The following is an 18,327-nucleotide window of genomic DNA, read 5'->3' on the forward strand; positions in this document are numbered from 1 at the left end:
TCAATCAAATATCCCCCTCATAACGGAAAAACACAAATCCATCATTTGGCGTGAGATGCAACGTATTGTGTCTGTTCCTTAACAACTGTTTTAAATGCAAACACACGCACACACCCCTCCCATTACACAGCAGATCCAGTTACTGTTGACAGTTGACTGAGCAGTCAGTTTGCCATCCAGGAAAGGTGGTGCTGACAGGTAGAGAATACAGGCTCAACAGGTGGCTAACTGTGCTGTAAAGACACTGATGAGCGCTGCAGGACGGAAGATACAGTAGAAAACCGTGTTCACACAGTCAATCCTGCATAGAGAAGCTGTAAATTAGAATTGATTTTGTGTTTTAAGGATCAGGTTTTGCAAAGTGTGGGCGCACCGATCTCAGATCCTCTCATTCATGAGGATCAGAGAGGTCAAACTGTCCTGACTGATGAGGACAACAGCCACATCTTTTCCTTTCCTTCCCCACCCCACATTTCACCTCTTAGTCTTGCCCAACAAAGCCAGGCACACACTGGAGTTTACACACACACTTCATTGCCCTGGTTCATGTCACATACATATGGATGTGAAGCAGCAGAAGCAGATGAACGCAATCAAGCAGAACTCTGAATTGATGGGAGTGTGTCTGACTGATTTTCCAAAGCCGACTGCTGTAGAGATGACAGCATTAAAGCTGCATGGCTTTTTTTTAACCCTAACAATGGGTAAAATTACCACATGAATGTGGAAAGGGTGGTTCATAGACATGAACCCACAGATCACACGACTCTGCAGGACCCCCTAAAATGATTGAGTGCTTCAATATTTTTTCACTTATTGTGCACAAGCAGCTCTTTAAGGTGATAATTTGCCAATGCTGTGTAGGTTCTACTTGTTGCGCTGCCCCATGTCAATAAAAACAACTTTAAAGGCAGGATTATGCATATCTCCAGTACATCTCAATGGAATCTGGTCTGTTTCATCTCCACAAAAACTGCAAGATCTTGAAAACTGTTTGCATGAACACAAAACAGATCTCGGCACCACTGCTTGCAAGAAAAACTGGCTGAAATAAGACTCTCTCGGCACAAACATGTGTGGATCAAAAGAATATTTTTTATATCTGGATTAATATATGCACTGGGTCCGTATCCTAAAACCAATCCCTGCCCCATGCTGATGCCCTGCTGTCCCCTCTCTCCCCCGCATGGGCTGACACAGTAGGCGGTGGTGAGACTTAATATCCCCCTGTTGTCATCTCACTCATTAATAACCACTCAGCGCAGAGACATGTGTAAACCCTGTCATCACAGCCTTTGTCCTGCTCTCTCCCTCTCTCTCACACACACCTCATTTCCTTTGGATAATGAGTGTTGTTTTAGACGAGGTGCTCGTGCAGTTTCCACTGGCTCCTAAATACTGAACCAGCAGTGTCTGTTACGCAACACTGTCTAACAGCTCAATACTGGTGCAACACAACGTCTGCAGCAGAAGAAGGTTGACAGGCAGGAGGAATCCATGTTCTTTGTACATTCATCATGAAATAAATAGATGGCAGCCTCATGCATGCAGACTGAGAGCACAGCGTGAAGAAAACAAACACTCTCACACTTCCACAAAAAGACCTTGTGCTGCATTGCAGGTCAAAACCATCTTTAAATATTCTTCTAAAGAACATTTACTGTGCTAAGAGGTGTTGCCCTCTAATTCCAGGCCTGTCCGTGCCTGCCAGTGGCAGCCAAGTGGTTTTCCAAACTGCTGCTGGATGCTTCCCCGCTGATCTCTCCTTACCAAACTGTCAACTGCTGGGGTGTTGGCTCCGCATATGCACCGCCAGCTCGATTTCTCCTAAACCCCAGCAGCACTTGGCCATGAAATAATGCGCAAACATTTCCTGCAGCGGCCTCCGTTTATCAAACAAGTCGACCAAACTGATTCTGAAATGAACGTGAATCTCAAATTGTTTCTTGAACTGGTTCCAAACTTCACGCTGTGCATATTTATAAGCACGCAGTATAGAGTAAGACCAGCGGGAAATGAAAACCAACTACCAACGTCCGGGAGCCAGAGCTGAAGTAATGGAGTCATATAACCCACGATAAATTCATTTCTTTATGATGAACACTCAAAGTTCCTCTTATTTTACTTCTGTGGAACCAAACACACCAATGTTATCATTTCCAACCTGATAAATACTAAATTCAAGCCACACCTGAGACAACCCAAATACCGTCACAGTTTTATAGCGTTACTTAATGAGCAGAACCGTCTCTCTTTTTCTGAAAGGGATTAACTTCATGCAACCAGCCCCAACACAGCTTACATAAACAGGAGCACGGTGTCTCCATCTGGTTCTGTTCTGTTTGCTTGTACCATACCTCCGATTAGTGCTTTGTCATTGTCAGAGTTCAGATTAGGATTAACCCAACGGACACAGCAGCGTGTGTGTGTGTGTGTGGAAACCACAGAAAGGGATACACACAGCATTCTTATGCATGACAACATTTCTTCACAAAGAAAAACAAACTATATTAGTAAAATTAAAGGAGGGTATGAAGCTGTAATGTCACAAAACAAAACAAAATCCAGTCCAGCAAAATGTCCGACTAAACTAACCGCCAAGCGTGTTTCCTCTCTTTGACTTGTTGTGACAAACCCAGCAGCTCTTATCACTGTCAGTGTGAGCACGTCCCGGTCATGTTTCCATAGCAACCGGGACAAGATAACTCAGCAGATACTCAGAAAGAAGTTAACAACTGTGGGAAAAAATACTACAAATAAAGAACTACAAGCCATTTTCGCTCTTATTGGAAAACAGTAGAAGTCCTTGGTAGAAATGACACTGAGTCTGGTAAAGACCAGCATCTTGAACCCCTTTAGGACCCCCCTTTATAACTTGCATCTTATGTTAATGTAAGACAAGCCAGTGAGCTTGACAGACACGTGACCTGGGAGGCTTGTCAGTCATTTTATAGTCATCACCAAAACGACCAGTTTTCTTCTAGTTCATTCAATAGTTTATCATTTTTCTTCTACTTCATGAAAAGCGTGTGGTGGTGTCATCCTGACAGCACGTGACAGCAGCCTTTGTCACACCGTACACCTGACACAAAGCTGTCGAGGTGGAGCTGATTAACGCTCTTTGAACCGTTTCCCTCCCCGTCGCTCTCCCGCTGTATCTGCCTCTTTCTTGTTGACCTCTTTAAAGACTCAAACCAATAAAAAGACAGAGGTAACAAGAGGAAAGGGAAAACGAGAACAAGAACAAGAGCGGGAGAGGATGGAGAATATGGCGATTCATGAACATTGTTGTACGTTCAACGTGAAAAGCCCTGAGAATTCAGGAAAATGGCTTGGCCTATTTTGAGTCAGGAGCTCTGGGCATATCGGTGACTGTGGGATGAAATGAGAGAGGCCCCGAGGTGCAGCGATTGATGGAGGGGAGGCAGTCCCGTGGCTGCTAAGGTCAAAACTGGAGGAAAAAAACATTTAACAAAATGGGCAACAAAACGGAGTGGATGAGTAAAAAAGCAGATTTGTTTCCAGGTCAATTGATCAGTATGACTCACAAAAGGGCTTTCAGCCAATAGAATCTTCTGCTGTTGATATAGACTTTATAATGTGTCTGATCTTAATAATGAAATTCATGGAGATGTCTGCTATTAAACTGTGAATTTCCTTTATGTAATTGATTGCTTTATATGCCACACAGTGTTAAATTGCCTAAATCTAAATTGGTGAAAAATGTACTAAACATTATATGTAAATGTCCTTTCATACAATACAGAGAGTAATGAGTCCAGAGCCGAGCTAGGAACTGTGAGGTTGTACTAGAGCTGCACAATTAATCGAAATTTAATCAAAATCGCGATTTTGGCCGCCACGATTATACAAAGCCAAAATCGCGATTTTTTTCCTTTTTTGTCATTTTCTGTATTATTTTATAAGTGGGCGCTCTTCTGACTGCAGCATAAAGAAAAACAGTATATTTGTCCACCAGCCACCAGGGGGCGGCCGTAGTCATAGAGCACGCCGCATCGCATTAGTAGCCACCAACAAGCAAGCTAAACTCAGCTCCTCTCCGCCTAGCGTGGTGCTATCATACCAGTCAAATTCAAGTGGTGAGAGCGAGAGGGATTGGTAGAGTGACCATTGTAGAGCCGATTTCTGAATCAGTGAAAATAAAGATGAGTTCTGGTGAAAATGACTGAACAGACAGTGGGAACAGAAGTTGATCAATCTTCCGGAGGTGAGGAGTCTGAGCTCGTTCCTCGAAAGGGCTACACATCTGTTGTATGGAGCTATTTCGGATTCAGAAAAGGTGATGTCGAACAAAAGCAGGTGTTGTGTAAAGACTGTGGGCGAATTGTGTCCGCTCCGCAGGGGAACACAACTAATCGAAGCCCTAGGGAGGCAGTGAGAAGGATACAGCTTAGGTGGTGCTTAGAGGTGGTGCTTAGTGACATTTGGGACAGTTAGTCCATTTTATATTATAATACTGAGGTGTTGTAGGGTTCAAGAGGGTGTATGGAGGCCTATGTTGTGGCTCAGGGGTCGTTAATTCAAAAAAGGATGAGAAAAACTGTCTCATATAGTAAATTCCTTGGTTATGTTTCATTTTGTGGCCTTAAACTACATTCACTCTGCACTGGATAATTGATTATTGTTTTTTACAGAAGTGCAATAAAAAAATAAAAAATAATAAAAAAAAAACTTTTGCATAATCGTGATTATAATCGAAATCGTGATTTTGATCCAAATAATCGTGATTATCATTTTTTCCATAATCGTGCAGCCCTAGGTTGTACTTGCTTAAATATAAATGCTAACGCTAACAGGCATGAGGTTTACCAAGTTCACCATCTTAGTTTAGCATGCTAACATTAGCTTTAAACACAAAGTGCAACTGAGGCTGATGGGGATGGCCTGATGGCAGGGCTACAGTAAAAGGCCAAATTTGTTACGTTTCATCCCAAGGGGGACACATATGTTTGCACCACATTTAATGGCAATCCATCCAATAATCATTTCACTAAAAGCCAAAAATGTCAAGCCTGACTGACAAGTCAACTGCTCTGGTATATTCTGGCCTTAAAAATTAAAATGCCATTTGCTTGCATAATGTACTTCTCCAATATTTTAAAATGTGTCACCTAATAAATGTAATCCCAAACATCATGAATATTTATGCTTCCTAATTAGTCAATGCACTTTTGATAACTAATTCGGTTTCTGATTGCAATTTCCCGTCTTAATGTAAATGACTTCAGCACTAATGAACGTCTTCTTGTATCTTAAAGCTTTCATTAATGAAAGCCTGTTCATCAAAGAGTTACTGTGTTATCAAGCTCCTCTGTGAAAAATGAGCACAGTGCAGCTGAAAGGCACCATTTTTGATTATTGAGCTGCAGTCTGCATTTCTGTCCTGCTTCCCATTTAATCAGTACTCCCATTGATTTCCTGGATCAGCTGTCTGCAGTGATTCCGCACATAAAACCATCAACTGTCTCTCTCCCTCCAACTGACCTTCTCGTCCCTCCGTCTCTCCATACGTCTGCCGGTCTATCCACCACAATCCACCTTTCCCATAATGCCTTTGCAAAGTTCTTACACTAATCAGCTAAGTATCTGTGTATGAGTAAAATAACAACACACGCTCCCTTAATGGCTTATGGAAAGAGGCCATTCACTCCAAAATCTGTCTCACGCTTCAGTCTCCAATCCTCCACATGGGCCCAACATCACAGCAGGCTAAGAGGCTGGTAGCCAAACACACACACACACACACACACACACGCACGCACACATTCAGAAGTTCATATGCTGGTCCATGGCAGAAATGAGCAATGGGCTCCTGACTGTGCCTTGTCCCTTGGCAAGGTAAGGCCACGTTAGCTATGAATGAAATGAGCTGGCATCAACTAAAAGTGACTGAAGGGTGAGAAACTGCATTTATCTAGCTTTGACCTTGGCTTCGAGCGACAGCATACCTGTGTATGAAAGAGACGAGTGGACACGAAGGCGGCAGGGTTCAGGCGGTAAAAGTCCGGCTCAGGTGGGAGACCACAAGAGAAAGCACTAATGAGGAGCACTTGGACAAACTGGGGCACTGATGCATGAAGTAAATGGAGGGGGGAGAGCTGACTAAGAGTGGAATCGGTTAATGGGAAGGCAAAGGCGACAGTGCGCATTACAAGCAAACGTGTGTAGAGGAAGTGGGACAGCGGTCACAGGGGGCCGGCGCTGGGCGTGGACAGCTGGCTCGCTCAGGAGGTGGCAGGCAGACTCGGAGTGGACACCTTCTGCCGCTCCCGTTTGGCGCCTGTTCTGCCACACTGACGCACACATGCCGATGCCCCCACAGCGCCACGCCTGGTGCAATTCAATGTGTCTGCAAGGCCACTGTGAAGACCAAATACTGCGGCTTCATCCTCGTGTATGTTAGCTCGAGCTGAAACGCTGAATCGAACAATCACAAGCTTTTAATATCTTTGGTTGAGATTTTCACATCCATTAGGAGCCTTCAGTCATATACTCAGTCATTCAAAAAGTTAAGGTTAAGCATCTTTAAATTTTGACATGTTGGTCACACAAGACAAGAAAAATGATGACCGTGTGATGGACATTTGTCACTATTTACAGATTATAGACCTGGTGACAATCAGGTCTATAATCTGTAAATAGTGACAAATGTCATCAAATATAAGGATTTATTATCATTGTAAGGAAAATATAAGCTCTTTGAAATTGTGACCTCGGGTACGTTTCACTACTATTCTAATTGAGAGATTAATCAGGACTGAAAGTAGGGTGTAGCTGCAGCACTGCTCTAATGTTTAAACTACATCCCATGTCATAAAGTCAAAGTCAAAAAGTCAAAGTCTGCTTTATTGTCAATTCTGCAGTATGTACAGGACAAACAGAGAATCGAAATTGCGTTACTCTTCAACCCTTTGTGACAGGACATATATTAAAAAAGAGATAAATAAAAACTGTACAATCTAAGTAAAAACTGTACAATCTAAACAATGAAACATTGAGAATGTAATAGTGCAAATGTAAACGGTAAAAGCATTAATATCAATTCCATGAACTGGTGTATAACCCTGTCCATCATGGGAACATGGAAACAATGAAAAGCGTCTCTACTGCAGCTGCATGGTAACTGAAAACATGCACGCACATACAGAGAAGCACTCCACCTACAGTGGATATTCTCTGCTTCCTGAGTCAGACTGAAAGGCATTTTCACACACTCATCTGATGCTGCTCTAGCAGTCTATTCAGCACCACACTCAGACATACAATACATGCGAGCCACTGCTCGTAGCCTTTGTATAACCTTATCTATCCAACTAACCTCGCAGACTGGCGGCCCTGTAGCCTGAGGCACTGCTGCCGATTGGTAACCAGCGATAAGGGAGAGCAGGGCTCACATATACTGTGCTCATTGGTTTGACTGGTTGTGTTCGCATGCAGCGTCGCACACTGGAGCACAACTGAGCGAACTGGTTCATCGATGTTAACGCGAGCGTTTTCTTAACTGAGCCAGACTTCAAGGACTGAGCTGTCCTACATTGTCTGGAGAGGGCCAGGTCAGCTGTTCAAGAAAGATCAACCGACCGAGCTGTAATCGTTCACCATCTCCATCAGGAACTTATTTCCAAAAGGCACGCGCTGTCATCGGAAGTCTAAGGTCCGTCTCACTGCACGACTGTGGCCTCATTGCATTCTTCTTGTCTATTGTGCTTGCAGTCGAAAAGATGAAAAGGCATCCATGCCCCCTGACGACGAACCGGCGCATCAAAGATGAAATATGGAGTGAAGCCAAGAAAACTTCAGATTGGGATCTGTGGACACTCCAGGGGTCTCAAATATCACATTTTTATGCTGATATTATCAGGTGAAGTGGGACAGAGCAGAAAACAGGCTACACATGGAACTGGAATACAACACAAACTCGTCATACTTTGTTTTTTGGTTTTGGATGTAAAAGACATCTCTCATTAACCTGACTATGAATATAAAGCTACAACTTATATTTGATAATAGTAATAATGGTGTGATCGTCACAGCGTAAACTGTGCCACTCAGTCAGATACTAACTTCTCACCACTGTCAAACACTAGTAATCATCACTCAGTTTCAGATGAGCATCTCTCATTGTTACAAGGGCACATCAGTCCGCATCATCGGAGCTGATTCTGGGTCAATCCCCACCCCACCTCCTCATTTCCCTTCCCTCCCCCCTCGTCTGCTCTGTCTGCTGCTCCACGGGGGGAGGTGGAGGCGCAAGAAAGAATTAAATTAGCTTCCTTTCCTACATTTTCATGACAGACGGCCTTGTCAAGGTCAGAGAGGTGCTAGCCAGTGTCTGCTTGATGCCAATTAACTCCAACAGGCACTGGCTATTACAGCAACATTTGCTGTTTTTGATGAATACTGGGGGTTTTTAGCCAAAGTGCTTTTTAGCGCCATGACTGAGTATAATTTTAATACGAGCCACCGTTTCAATACCTATAGTCTGGAGAAAGTCAGAGACAGACTTGACTGCCAGACTTTGTCGCAAACTGATCCAGCGTGGATCTAAATTATGGCAGTGGCACTGGGAGACCCGGTAGGGAGTTCATAAAAAGATCAAAGATTAAAGGGAAAGTGGTAACAAGAAGCAGTCCTAAAGAAAGAGTCAAAAATGTGTTTCACATTTGGCTTTTAATCGCCCAGGACCTTTTAAAAATAAGTGTCTTCACATGTGAAATATGGTGATATGCCTTATTCGTACAGAACAGATGAACATTTGAAAACCATATGTGCAATCAGGTTTTTCACATGTCAAATTTAAGTTTCCACGTGTGGCAATTCGCATGTCACATGGGCCAATATGAGAATTATTCAAATGTGAAGTGGTGTTTCACAGGAATTACACAATATTTGTGTGTTGTCCAACAAGTCAAGCAAACACACATCCGCCAAAACCTGCGGCTGTGTTCACCTTTGCCTTTCACACACAGCGTACAACACACAGCGCCGAGCTGCAGACTGCTGCCATGACTCTGCTCGTCTGTCTGCCTCCCTGGAGGGCTGGTTAGCATTACCACCAGCCCGGCCTCCCACTCTGTCAGACAGCGTTTAGCATGAGTGCTAATGTAGCCAACCGCCATGTCTGTCTGTCTGCAGGAATGTGAACCTGGCCAGAGGCTAGGCTTTCTGTCAGGCACATGCTCACACGTGTATTCTCCTTAAATGTCAGGGCAGAGGTGTATAGAGTAAATGGAAAAAAACATGCTATGACCAGAATGATGATTATTAGTCTGATGAATGGCGGAGCCGACAAGATAATGAGCTTCAGCTAAATTTGACAAATGCTAATTTTCTACCAGAAAGGATGTTTTAGCCTAGCTATCTGAGGTTGTAAACCCATGCCTTCAGTGCCATTTTATGGATACAAATTCACTTAGATATCTATTTTGAAGCCATATTTTGTATTTCAGTGTGGTAACATGGTGCTGGCTACATAACCTGCTTATAATCTTCATGACTTGCATCTCGCTCGACATGCTTTAAGGCACGCTAAAGACACTTCCTTAATCAGTCTGTGTGTTGTAATTTAGCATCTTATTAGCTTTTTTTGTCTTGCCAAAAATGTATATCTCATGCTGTTGGTCAACAGTCTAGCCAGCGTCCTACATCCTAGACTTTTCTATTCATCACTGTAAAAAGGAAAAGTCTTATTTCTGTGTATTTGATTTTCTTAGTATCAACCGGACTAAATGCTAACATCAGCGGGCTAACACACTCACAATGACAAGCTAGCTTGCTGATGGTTAGCAGCTTTACCCTGTTAACCACTTTTGTTTAGCGTGTTGGCATGCTAACATTTGCTAACATTTGCTAACTAGCACTCGTAGGCTGTGTTAAAATTGTATGGGATAAATTCAATCATAAAGTAGCAGAATGTCGGTTCAGTGACATATTTCCTGCTGATTCAGCTGTTTTAAAGCCTCGGCCTGCTGTCATGTCTGTCCATTCACACACCAACAACACAAAACAAACTCCGAGACACAAACTCCAGCAGTGATTAAGCTACTTAGCGCTGAAGGTGATTATGGGCCAGCTGGTCTCTCTCTCACACACACACACACACACACACACACGCACACACACACACACACAGCAGCTCTACTGAAGCATGCGCACTAACACGGAGGACACAGTCTGGCCCACATTCAGAGATCTTCACATCTTTTGTCTTGTCCATAATAACCTACACTCACTCTCTCACCGAGCGAAATCCAATTTTGCTGTTCAGGAATGGCACAGGGGGCTAAAAAAGACTTTAGAATTCTGGAGGAAAAACATAGTGAATATGAATAATTCCATTTCAGACGGACACAGTGAAGAGACAGAAAGAGCACAGCAAGGCTCTCCCACAGAAACGCTGACCTGCTTGCAGTGTGCAATGCTGCCAGGCACTAAGGAACGATGTGTGTGTGTGTTTAAGTGTGTGTTTAAAGAGGCACAGAAGAGACAAAGTGATTAATAAGAGAGAATAGGAGGAACAAAATTCTTGGGATTTACACTCCTGTCACTTGTTTACTGGGAAGTCATGTTATATCCTAGTTCCCAGGTTAAAAACATCAGGAGAGAATATAATTTCAGGCTGTTTAGAAAAGACATTAAACATTAAAACAGAGAGGTGAATTAACTCTATATAGTCTAGACACAACACCTGAGGGCCTTCATCTCTCTGCCTCTTCCTCCCTCCGCGGGAATATGGCAAACACGTGCAGCTGTGCCCAAATTATTCATACACACACACACACACACACACACACACACGAACGCACCCAATGCAGACTGACTGCATGTTTGGCTAAGAGCTCATGTTTGCACGCTACAGTAGCCCTTTTGACAACATAAGACACACGCCCCCACCCCCTCTGTCCGCCACCCTCCTCCGCATCTTTTCCTCTTTGATTTTTCTTTGTATTTGTTGTGTTGAATTGCAGGAAGCATTGCTCTTTTCAGAGGAGGGAGAGCAGTTTATAAAACAAAGACGATATCAAAAATGGACTCTACAAACCTCTTTCTTTCGCCCCTTCCTGTCTGAAAACATGGCCTGGTCTCTCCATTCCCATTTGCCCTCCAATTCTCTGCCTTTGCTCAGTGTGTCTTTATCTGTGTGTGTGTGTGTGTGTCTGTGCATGTGTGCAAACTCAGCACAGAGCACAAAGACCTGCAGTGACATCAGACTCATTCACACTGTGTCCTCTGTCTAGGCTCACCCGAGAGGTGCTCTGTTTAAAGGCCCTCTGCTACGCCTCATCCCCCTCCCACACACACACACACACACACACATGCACACAGATCCTCATTTATTTCTAAGAGACCATAACAATGTCAACACACACAAACTGATTATATGGTTTATCAAAACGTGCAGGCCATGGGAATGTATTTAACTCAATGCTAAAAAATGAGGAAATTAATTGTTTTCTGTGCTGACTGTACAATCTGTTTAAAAGCTTTTCTTGTGTCCAAGCAGCATGAATTATTATAAAAAGCCAGCTCCAGCTGACATATGATGAGACCCTGATAACAAGAACATGCAAATGTTCAGACTGAAGAGCCTTTCATTCCACACTGAATTCAAATGGACGAATTCAAATAAATACAGATCTGCGTGTGTGTGTGTATGAGTGTGTGTGTGTGTGTGTGTGTCTGTGCTCGTGCGAGAGTGGGTGAACTGGAGGTGGATGGAGCTGGGGGGAGAGAAAGCTGGTGACATTCTAGCATTTTGGTCACAGTCTCACGCTTTATTTTGCTTGTGGTGCAGACGAGCTTGAGCAAGAGAAAATAAAAGGATGAGGCAAACAGGGAAGTCTTGAGGTGGGATCAGAGAACACAGCACACTCGTGATCAATTGTATTTTCCATTTTGAAGTCCAGGACAACAGGCCTCCTGTCTCTCTTTTGTCGCAGAAGAGCAGAGGATCGTGTTTTTATAAAGCAGGATTCAGCTGATTCTCTCACTCGGGCTGCAGACCAGTCAACCGATTCTTAGAGGGTTTATAAAAAACGGCCCGAGGCTTAACTTCAAGTCCATTTTCCTTCAGTTTCACGCTCTCACTGAGGTATTAACTGAATCGTGTCAACGGGCTCATCAGCAGCTCACAAAGCAGGAAGTGAACTAGAATGTGTGGATAGTCCAGCGGCAGCCTGACAGGAAGTCATTCTGCAACAGCAGCACGCCATTCGGGAGTGCTGATGCACTAAACGGACAAGTTCATCAACGGCCCAGTTGCACAACTCCTTTCAGTGCCCAGGCTGTGCTCTATACACTCAGCACACAAGCACCACTTCCCTGACAGTCAGGCCGCCTCATAAACACAATCAAAAAGCTCTATATGCACCTCCCCTCAGACGTGTCATTAAAAGGAGCTGTGTGAATGTTTGGAAATACAGGATTACAGGATGGAGCTCAACCCCACTAACTTCTGCAGACCTTTGTCACCTCCCCGGCCACAGCCAAGCCCCTGAGCCTGCACAGCCTGATCGTCCGTGATGTTCCCATCAACCCTCGGGCCTCACGTCAGAGGTTTCTTTCAACTGCACTGCAGAGACACGCGCACGTACTGCACACACAATGCTCAGCAATTCTTGGCAGGCAGCTTCTTTAGCACTCTTGCCACAAAAGACATTCACACAGAACTGTTAGGTCTGATAGGCCTGAAGGGCAACAACAAAAAATCATGTGACCCAGCAGGCCAGCGTGAGAGGGAAGTGATGCACAGCTGTGGACGGACGACATGGGTGTGTGCCCCGTCATGTTTCCTGCTCCTCTTCCCTCGGCTGAGGCCAAATCACTGATTGGAAACAACTTGAGCGGCGACTCCCATCAACAACGCAAAACTGGTTTCACTTTTCACGACCGGTGACTGTAAATCTGCAAGGGGGGTGAATGTTGAGGCCAAGTGTAAGAAAGCACTCACGAGGAGATTACACTGCAGCTGACATTAGGCTGATAACTCGCACAGAAAAACACGATTTCCCACCAGAATCCAGCCGTTTTAAAGGCAACCCCCCGGGGAGGTCTGCAACCCAGACAGAGCCTGTGCCGCAAACCATTAACACACACAGGAAACAGGCGAGACTGGTAGCCTACACAGGACATGCGTCCAACAACAGAACACAACTTTTTTTTTTTTTTTTTACTCCCATTTAAAGCCTTTGTGTATCAGCTGTGAGGGGCCCCTTCCGGAGTTGTATTCCGCTACTCCTGTTCTGTTTTGAAGCCGGTGTTTTGGTTGTGGCGTGGCAGAAGTCTGCAGCACTTTCAGGGATTTATGATCAACTTTTGTGCTTCTGCAAAGCACTACTTTGGACTGCTTGATCAACATGTTCGCAGATGAACAGAGAAACAAAAGATAATCCTTCTCCTCAGCTGAGCTCCCATCGCCTTTAAGCCAAAATGCTCTGCGTCATAACTCTACATGCGCGGTCTGAAAGAACACTGAATATTTTGTGTTGTTTTTTTCCCATTTCTGTCATCATCTGGAACCACAAATGCACAGAACGTCCAGGGCTGATGAATCGCTCTGTGGTAATTCTTCAGGTCTTTTTCTGGCAACAGAGTTCAAATCAGACAGAGAGGGAAGCCTTGAGGAAAAGCCTGTTAAGGTGAGAACATCAAGCAACAGTCACAAGGTCAAAGACCACAACCGCGCTAAACAGATTTGTCTTTGTGTCTATTTATACACAGCTACGGAGGCTGACTTAGCACTTCGGTAGAAGATGACAGGAGTTGCTCGCTGGTCTGAAATGAGTAAGTGGCAGAGCTGCAGAGAAACAGCAGGAGAGAGGTCGATATGCAAATGGAAAGTTACGTTCTGCTCGTAACTCCTTTGTCGACTTACACCAAACGTACGTGCAAACACACACAAAAGCTGAATTATTGACATTTATAGAAGCACATTAGCACTGACAGACAGCACCAATGTAAAGCTTTCAATCTGCGGGCAAATGCAGCACTCAATATAAGATCAACAGGAGGAGGAGGAGGCACTCTGGAGGTGAAGTGAAACTGCACGTATGTCTGTGTGAGCGAGGTTCAAATGACAGAGGAAATGTGGGAGTCTTCTCACTCTTATAGCCAGTTTGCATCAGACTAAGCTTCTCCTGTGAGCGAATGCAGCAGCGTAAAGATGGAACAGCCGAGCCAGACGCAACTTAACAACAGCCACTTAGCAGGGAGTTACATTACACGCATCTTGTCGTGTTTGACTTGACTGCAATGCAGAACTATTGACTTGAGTCTGTGTGTGTGTGTGTGTGTGTGTGTGTGTGTGTGTGTGCGTGCGTGTCCACATCCAGTCCTCAGGCAGTCAGGTCTGAGTGCAGGATTGTAGGTCATGTCATTGGTTATACGGACATTGTTTAGGGGAAAGCAGCGCAGACATTCAGGAAATGGATGCTGGCGACTCAGACTATGTCAGACTCTCACACACACACACAAACGCAGGGCTGTATGCAGTCCGCCTGAGGGTCTGCACAACATGGGAGCAATTAAAGACCATCCACTCTTATCAGCGGCTGACTTTCTCAGGGAAAAAAAAAAAAAAGAAAGAAAGACCAACGGCGGCCATTGGGAAAACCGTCGTTTGTACGGCAGGAAGTTATCCTTCCCCGTGTGTTTATTTGTGGCCCTGCCATTTCCTGTCAAACACAGACGCTTTTGGTGGCGCTCGCAGGGCATGTAAATACACACACAGATCACACATGACGAAAAGGAGCGCCCACCAGCGTAGCCATGCAATTACACAAACGCTGTTTAATTACAACGTGAGGCTCGTGCTAATAAAACCGATCTAAAAGGTGCTGTGGTGATTATGATGCTTGGCCTCCTTTTGCTGAGGTAGGTGTGAGCTTAGCAGTGAAAGGGTGGATCATGTCTATGTTGCATCACCACAAAGAGGACGATGAGCTGCGTGGTGAAATCTGTCACCCATTCATTTACGCCCCGTCAACGAGCCCCTGAGTCTCTCTCCAGACTTTAATCAATAGCTTCAGTTGAGCAGCGGCCACCAGCTGCCTCTGTGGCTTCTCTTTTCACCTTTTTTTCTTTGCTTTTTTAGTCAGCACCGCCCTCCCCACTTCCTGTTATAGTTGTCGCTGCGAACAAGCACAAAGGAGATTCACTCAGCGTCTGAGTGACAACTGACTCTGAAACTTCCCCTGGGGGAAATGGGGCCATCGGTTGTGAGATTCATCTTAAAAGGCTGCTCTCCTGGGCCGCCCCCCTCATCTTCATTCTCAACCCCCACTTAGTTCAATCAATGGGTCCCAAACTGAGGTTGGAGGACCTCAAATGAATGTTAAATTTCACTATCACTGTAATGCAGTTGCTTTACATTTGCAGAGTACAGATGGTGTACGGATGCCTTTCCTGATCACTGGATTGCCCAAGTTTCATTCTTTGCATCTGTGCTATACAACGCTCATCCTCTCATAAAGGACTCTGGGAGCGTCAGAGCTGCAGGACAGTGGGTCTGTCAGACCACCGCCTCAGCTCCGCTCACTGCAAAATGAGCGTGATTACAGACGCAGCCCCAATCACACTTCAGTCATGCCTCCCAGTTTCAGAGGCGCGCGTGGCCAGCAGCACATGCACATCGAAATGATCTCTTTCAAATCAGCATTTAGCCTTGGCACGCACAGTCGATGGGCCACTAAAATCTCCTGATATGAAGCCAAAAGCTGCTGTGCTGCCCGAGCTTTTGGGTGCACTTCCAACAAAGGCAGTGAATGGCACAGCTGTGAAGGAGAGCATCTCTTTGTGCTCGATTCATTTGCAGAGGCCGAATAAAAAAAAAATATGAAAGAGCCTCTGCTTTCAAGCCCTGCTGATGGAGCAATCTCAGCCATATGAGGTGTTCACTGCACGGTTAGGATGAGGTGAGACTGTAGGTAGTTGCCTATGAGAATAATAATACAAAAAAAAACTGGTTTGGAGAGAAACGCCCATTCTCCTCCGCGCACCTGGCTGCAGCTGTCCTTGTCACTTCAGCCAATGTTAAACCCTGAATGCAAACCGCCGCTTCACATGTGACCGACCGATGCTGTGGAGAACTTATGCCCCATACGTGAGAACAATCATATGGAGATAGCGTGGTGGCTGGCTTATCAATACTGTGCAGAGCACCACCCATGTATTACAACACAAGGTGTAACACTCTGTGGCTGTTATAACCTGCTGTATCCTGCAATGAGCAGAGACATTAAGCAGAGTGAAGAGCAGAATAAGACGATAGGTGTGCGGGATGCGTTTAATTGATCGCCAGGAGGCACAGACACAATGTGGTCTGCTAAGGTCGGCAGATTTCCAGCAGACGGACGTAGGAGGCTTACCTCAACGCAACCTTCACACAGCAGTCGCCCAGGCTCGCCATTATCGCTTGCAAGGCTCACCGACGGGATGTGGAGGGTTTCGGCTACGCTGGGTTTTCGGTGTGTGCGGGAACCGTGCGGTGTTGCGGCGGTGCGGGGCGTCTCAGGTCAGCGGGAGCAGCCGTCAAGACCTGCCGGCGGCGAGCTGCCTCATCGGGACTCCTCCTGTCGTCTTCGTCGGCTCCGCTGTGACGCTCATTTCTGGCTCGCTGGTGGTTGTCACATCGCAGAGTTTTCTTCTCTTTCTGTGCTCTGGCTCAGCCGCTACATCCTGTTTAAAGTGCGTCGGGGCGAAGCATATGAGCGCTCCTCTCAAACCGCACCGCTGCTCTCACAGAGACGCGATCACGTTGAAGCGGCGCCGACACCGTAAACTGTAGGGGGTGCTGATGCCTTCAGGGGCTGTCGGAAATATTGGAATGAAGTCTGGAGGTTCTGGCATCTCAAAAATGAATACCCTAACACAGGAAGCTATGGAGAACAATGTCACCAAGAAATAAGACTAAAATGGAAAATACTAAACAAATAATTAAAGCTCCCTGCAGAGCCACAAAACACATTACACAACTGTTTATACAGTTTGATCAGTGGTCCTTCTGCCAAATAAATTGAACTTGATGTTTAAAATCAGTGGTGTGCCCCTCCACAATGTAGCAATATCCCAATGCAAAAAAATAATAATGCTAATAATAATACATAAAATAAAATTGTAGTAAGTAAAAAATGTATTACAAGTAAAAGTCTTGCATTTTAAATCTTATTTAAGTAAAAGTATTTCAGGATTATGAGGAAATGTACGAAATGTATTGAATTTAAAAGCACTCATTTTGAAGCAGAGTGACTCCTCTTAGTGGTATATTATTGTATGTTATTGTGGCTGTTACTATACACTTATGCATTACAAAGTGAATAGGACACACTGTAGCTGATCATGGTGGAGCTAACTATTTTATATACTGTTGGGTAGTTTCATCATATTTTATAGGCTGCATGTTTTTATGTAAAATATGAATCTATAAATTAACTACAGCTGACAAATAACTGCAGCAGAGTTAAGTGTTTGAAGTGCCAGAAACAGAAATACTAAAGCAAAGTACAAGTAGCCTGTCTCACGCTTTTATTTTACTTACATACAGTACTTGATATAAACATACTTAGTTTGCTTCCACCAATGCACAAAGGTCAAATCAATCGAGGAATATGTGTTCCTCCATTTAAATTGACTTTCTATGGCATTTCAATAATACAGAGGAGTCCCTGAAAGCAGCATTATCGCATTCGATTGACACGCAGTTCGACTAAATGCTGAATTTATCCCCGCCTTCATTGAACACAGGGGACCAATCAGCGGGCTCGACAGGCCGGTGTGGTCCCGCCCAGCAGCACACCCACACGGGGCGGTAAAGATTACAAACCTACAGCAGCACGACCGCCGGCGGCGACATCTGAGGCCCGTTAAACGGCCATAAACAGAGGGAGACTGTTCCCATGGCGGAGAGGAGGGGCCACCGCTTCAAACACCTTAAGGTCAAAGGCTGAAACTCATGCAGAGGTTATTATGTTGCAGCAGAAGAAGGAGTTCGTTTGCTCTGGTTTGGAAAGGAAGTTACACTCTGCTCACTTCCCTCTCCTGCTGAGTCAGATTTCTGAAAAAAGGGAAATTGAAATCCTTTCTCTGAGCTTAGTCAAACAGACGTGATGCGGTTCCTCCTCAGTCCTTCTCTCAGTCTTCGACTCAGCATTTATTCTGGACCTGTACTGCTTAGTTTTGCCTATTTCTCTCCTCATTTCAGCTTCCCCTCTCATACAGCCAGGTGTCTGCTGGCCTGCTCTAAATCATCAATGCAAAGTGACTTTACCGCTTTCTGCTTTCTTTTGCTGGCTGGAGTCAAACCCACACAAA

The 18,327-nt window shown here is 44.8% G+C and overlaps 1 protein-coding gene across 5 annotated transcripts in view; it reads right to left on the reverse strand.

Moving 5' to 3' along the window:
- Positions 1-16,655, reverse strand: part of kif21b (kinesin family member 21B) — a 64,002-nt gene extending 47,347 nt beyond the window's left edge. For all 5 annotated transcript variants that reach the window (XM_041952057.1, XM_041952047.1, XM_041952039.1 and 2 more), the window contains exon 1: positions 16,386-16,655. In XM_041952057.1, the coding sequence (XP_041807991.1) occupies positions 16,386-16,426 (41 nt within the window). In that variant the 5' untranslated portion in view covers positions 16,427-16,655. The remainder of the gene's footprint in view (positions 1-16,385) is intronic.
- Positions 16,656-18,327: the final 1,672 nt, after the last annotated feature.

This window comes from Chelmon rostratus, chromosome 2 (assembly GCF_017976325.1).
Source record: "Chelmon rostratus isolate fCheRos1 chromosome 2, fCheRos1.pri, whole genome shotgun sequence".
Lineage (NCBI taxonomy): Eukaryota > Metazoa > Chordata > Actinopteri > Chaetodontiformes > Chaetodontidae > Chelmon > Chelmon rostratus.